Source organism: Belonocnema kinseyi, chromosome 1 (assembly GCF_010883055.1).
Source record: "Belonocnema kinseyi isolate 2016_QV_RU_SX_M_011 chromosome 1, B_treatae_v1, whole genome shotgun sequence".
Lineage (NCBI taxonomy): Eukaryota > Metazoa > Arthropoda > Insecta > Hymenoptera > Cynipidae > Belonocnema > Belonocnema kinseyi.
The window spans coordinates 169,596,987-169,601,876 of NC_046657.1; the positions used below are offsets into that span (position 1 = coordinate 169,596,987).

The following is a 4,890-nucleotide window of genomic DNA, read 5'->3' on the forward strand; positions in this document are numbered from 1 at the left end:
TGAAGTGAAAATTCACATCACTGGCATTATTTTGGAATATATTTGCCTCAGTGCATGATTTTTTGTCATTTTTTGAGGTTATGGCTTAAGCATGACGTGACGGGTGATTTTCGATACCGAATTTGAATTCAGCGCACCAAAATCCATAGGAATACGTGTTTCTTGTTACCAGATCCGCACACTTTTTTTTGTGTGGCTGTGTAGTCCATGGTCAAGTCCCATATATCTTGCTAACAAAAAGGAAGGGGATTGGAGAGTATGTGGTGACTATCGCCGCCTTAACACTATTACTACTCCAGATAGGTACCCGGTGCCTCACCTACATGACTAGCTCCCGAAGATATTCCTAAGACAGCGGTGATCACGCCGTTTGGCTTAATTAAGTATACGCGCACGACGTTTGGCTTGCGAAATGTAATCCAAACTTTTCAGCGCTATGTAGATAGCAACTTGTCCGATCTTGACTATGTGTTTGTCTATATAGATGATATTTTTATCGCATCCTCATCGCCGAAGGAGCATGAGACTAACAAAGGCTTGCTTGAGAATCAATCCAACCAAATGTACATTTGGCGTATCGGAACTGACCTTCTTAGGACATCTCATTTCAGGTGAAGGATGTAGGCCAATACCTGAAAAAGTAAAGGCTAATGTCAATTTCCCAAAACCGAAAACGGTAGTTGACTTACGTAGGTTCTTGGGGATGATAAATTTTTATCGTCGCAGCCTTCCTCATTTTGTGCAAACCAAAGCACCTCTTCACGTTTACTTGCATGACTCGAAAAAGAACGATAAGCGAAAAAACCTTTTGACTATAGAAGCTGATCAGGCGTTTGAGAAAATCAAAACTGATCTATCAAACGCAGTTCTATTAGCTTATCCTTCTTCTGATGATAAAATTAGAGTAGTTACGGACGCCTCAGACTTTGCTATGGGCGCCTTTTTGGAGCAATTTACCAAAGGTTCATGGTTAACCCTCGCATTCTTCTCCCAGAAGTTTACCCCGGCTCAAAAACAATATAGTGCTTATGATCGTAAGCTTACTGCAGCATTTGAAGCTACCATGTACTTTAGGTATTTTCTGGAAGGCAGAGAATTTAAATTATTAACTGAGCATAAACCTTTGATCTATGCATTTATGCAAAAGTCAGATGAGGTATCTCCTCGACAAGTGCGTCAACTGTTCTTTATCGGTCAATATACGACTAATATTCGACATTCATCAGGTACTGAGAATATTCTCGCTGATTCACTTTCACGTATAGATGAGATTCGGTTACCGACTGAATTCAGTTTACTCTAACTCGCTGAGCAGCAAGAAACTGATGAGGATCTTGAAGAATTTCTGGATACTCCGGAACTTAATTCAAGGTTAAAGCGATTTGTATTCCGTTTAGACAAAGCAAGTCTTTATTGCGAATCCTCAAGTAACGACTTGAGACCTTTTATTCCTAGTTCTCTTCGTCAACGGGTTTTTGAATTATTGCCCAACCCAGCACAACCTAATGCTAAAGTAACTGATAGGATAATTCGTCAGCGCTATTTCTAGCCGAATATGCACCTTGACGTTGCCAAATTATGCAAAAACTGCCTTGACTTTCAACAATTGAAAATTTCTAGGCACGTTAAGTTTATTCCGAATAAGATAATAGCACCTTATGGGCGCTTTGACCATGTCCATATTGATATTATTGGACCCTTAGCAAATCATAATGATTACAGATATTGTCTTACGATAATTGACCAATCATTCGAATCAAGGACATTCCAACTCAAACCGTAGCTAGGGCCTTTTATAATAATTTGGTTGCACGTTTCAGGTGTCCTAAAATAATATCAACGGATCACGGTTCGCAATTTAAATCTTGTTTGTTCAATGCACTTTTAGAATTGTTGGGCTGTAAACGAATTCGTAGCATTGCCTATCATCCAGCAGCCAATGGCTTAATTGAACGATGGCATAGATCACTCAAGTCAGCGATAATGTGTCACTCTGGCAAGGACTGGCCTAGATTGCTTTCAACAGTGCTTTTGGGATTACGTACTCATGTCCGTTTGGACACTGGTGCTTCACCAGCAGAATTTCTTTATGGCACGACTCTCAGAGTTCCACGTGAATTTCTTGTCCAAGAGAGTCTTTTACCTGAACCCAACATGTTTTTGCAGGAATTTCGCGAATTGATTCGAGAAGTTAAACCACTTCCAACATTACATAAATATAAGAATCGTGCATTTTTTCCAAGTTTTAAATTCTTGCACGCATGTGTTTCTCTTAACCAGTGCAACTAAGAAACCCTTGGAACGCCCTTACACGAGTCCTTACAAGATTATTAAAAGAACCACGGATCGTATTTTTGTAATGGATATGGGTGGAACACCGCGCAGCATCTCACTAGAAATCGTAAAACCTGCGTATTTTGTACCTGATAATCTTATTGACACTAATGTTAATCCTAATCCTACGAATTGAACTCATGTTAGCCCTAATACTGTGAATTTAACTAATATTAATCCTAATCCTGCGAATTTAACCATTGTTAATCCTAACCCTGTGATCGTAACTGATTGTGATTTTACGCATATTCAGCGACCGCCTCTTAAGACTTATGCTAGAAAACCAAAAAAGGTCACTTTTGGTTCAGAGACGAAGACTGATTAAACTAAGCATTCGTTATGTATTTTATAAAATACGCAGATAGTGTAACGACCATGTTTTATTACGAAATGTTTACTCCGAAATTACTAACTAAATTGCGCATAATGTTTTGCGTTTTACTTATTATTAATAATGTTCTTCTTATTAATTGATCATATTACATGTATTAATAATAAGACATGTAGGGTCTTGGTACCCTCGACCGAAATTTATACTTAGCGAGAGACTAGCGAGTTCCGTTCTGGTGTGCAGAACGTTTATGGCGGAGCGAGCGAGCGTGAGTAGAGAGTTGACTATACGGGGATAGAGAGGAGAGGCACAGTCGGTTGGTAGCCATCATGGACGAAACTTCGTAGATACGAGCAATGTACTTATTTTATTAATAAAGTTGTTAGTTTGTTATAACTAAAGTTTTTTACCGACACGGCCACTAAGATGCGGAGTAGGCCGCTCATAATTAATAATTAATAATATCCTAATTAACCTACAGGATTGCGACGGCAGCGCTATCTATCGTCGTTTAACTCCATTAAATTGGAGAGAGATTCTCATCTGTCAGTTGCTTTTTGCACTTTTTGCTAAATAGTATTAAGTAAGATTTAATTCCTCTACAATAGTCTAATTTATTTTGGAGGAAATATATCAGTAAGAACAACATTTTTTGCCTGTTTTCTGTCACTAAATCTACATGTTTTGACGAAATTTGCTCACTTCCTCGTCACGCAGTAGACGAGATCAGAATTATTCTACTAATGCCGGTGAAGCTTTCGCCGAAATATTTCAAATTTTTAACCCTAGCAAGTCCTACCTGCAACAAATTGTAACTTTTATTTTTTCTATGTCGTTTTAAATCTGGTGTCCTGATTTGTAGCTCGAATTAACTGAAACATTGCCCGTTTTCCATTGCTGCTAAGGACGCCGTAGCAGACGACAGCTCTAATTCCAGCCTAGGGTAATGTTTCGCCAAATAGCATGTCAACTTAAACAACAGGAAATTTGAAATGCAACAAAATTTAACTTCAGTTTTTTCTGTGTAGGCATAAATAAGACAAGCCCACAAAAAACAAAAACGGTCTGAACTTTACATGTGAATAGGCGAACATTGTGGATTTTAAGCCGCTGAACCCGAATCCGGCCTCAAAATTTCCCTCAGAGCCCACAGTTTTCCCCTAGCTTAGGGAAAATATGAAAAATCTTAGAATTTGCAGGTTCAGCTAAGGGAATATCTATCCACGGAAAACTCAGTAATACTATGTTTTTCTACGTATTTCGAGTAGCTAAGTTCGAATCCAACATTATAATTTTCCTACAGTTCATACAAGTTTCCATAGCATAAGATAAAAAGTGTAAAACTCAGCAAAACTTTGAGGTTTCCAACAGATTTTATGTTTGCACGAAAAAGCTGATATCTTTCCGTCTTTTTAGTTGCAGAATTCATATCTGACATAAGGATTATTCTGCAGTTCCTCATAATTCCCATAGCCTAGGGGGAAAACTAGAAAATACAGCAAATCTTAACATTCCACGAAGGATTTATTTTTGAACAGAAAAACTGATATATTTTCGTATTTTGGGTTGCTGAGTATAAATATATCTCATATTAGAAGTTTTCTTCAGTACCTTTGAATTTCCCTAGCCTAGGAGAAAAAGTGAAAAGGTGAGAAAAACTAGAGGTTTTACAGAGGTTTTTTTTTGCACGGGAAATCTGGTATCTTCCCGTAGTTTGATTAGCTGAATTAAAATCTGGCATCAGAATACTTATACATTGCATGAGAATTCTCCCACCTAGGGAAAATAGTGGAACATTAAGAAGTGGAACTTTGAAGTGGAGGAACATTAGAACATAGAGAAACAAGTGGAGGAACAACCTCCAGTTTTTCTCACTCTTTCCCGTAGGCTAAGGCAATTTTGAGGTGCTGTAAATAAATTATAATATCAGGTATATACTCAGCAAGTCAAAATACGAAAATATATCTGTTTTCCGTACAAAAATAAAGTCTTCGTGAAACCTTCAGATTTGCTCACTTTTTCAGTTTTTCGCCTAGGCTAGGTGATTTTTGAGGCACTGTCGAAAAATTTTTTTGATAGATATAAATTCAGCAACTCAAAATATGGAAGAATATCAGATTTTTCGTGCAAAAATAAAACCTCTGGGGAACCTCAGTTTTTGCTAAGTTTTACACTTTTGACCCTAGGCAGGGGAATTATCAGGTAACTTCCATTTCTTACCATGT

At 37.8% G+C, this 4,890-nt stretch overlaps 1 protein-coding gene across 1 annotated transcript in view; it reads left to right on the forward strand.

Moving 5' to 3' along the window:
• The first annotated feature begins 484 nt into the window (after positions 1 to 484).
• The window catches only part of LOC117181181, a 16,030-nt gene continuing 11,624 nt past the window's right edge, over positions 485 to 4,890 (forward strand). Inside the window, exons 1-3 of the mRNA XM_033373751.1 lie at positions 485 to 1,171; positions 1,316 to 1,532; positions 1,889 to 2,113. Coding sequence (XP_033229642.1) covers positions 485 to 1,171; positions 1,316 to 1,532; positions 1,889 to 2,113 — 1,129 coding nt within the window. The remainder of the gene's footprint in view (positions 1,172 to 1,315; positions 1,533 to 1,888; positions 2,114 to 4,890) is intronic.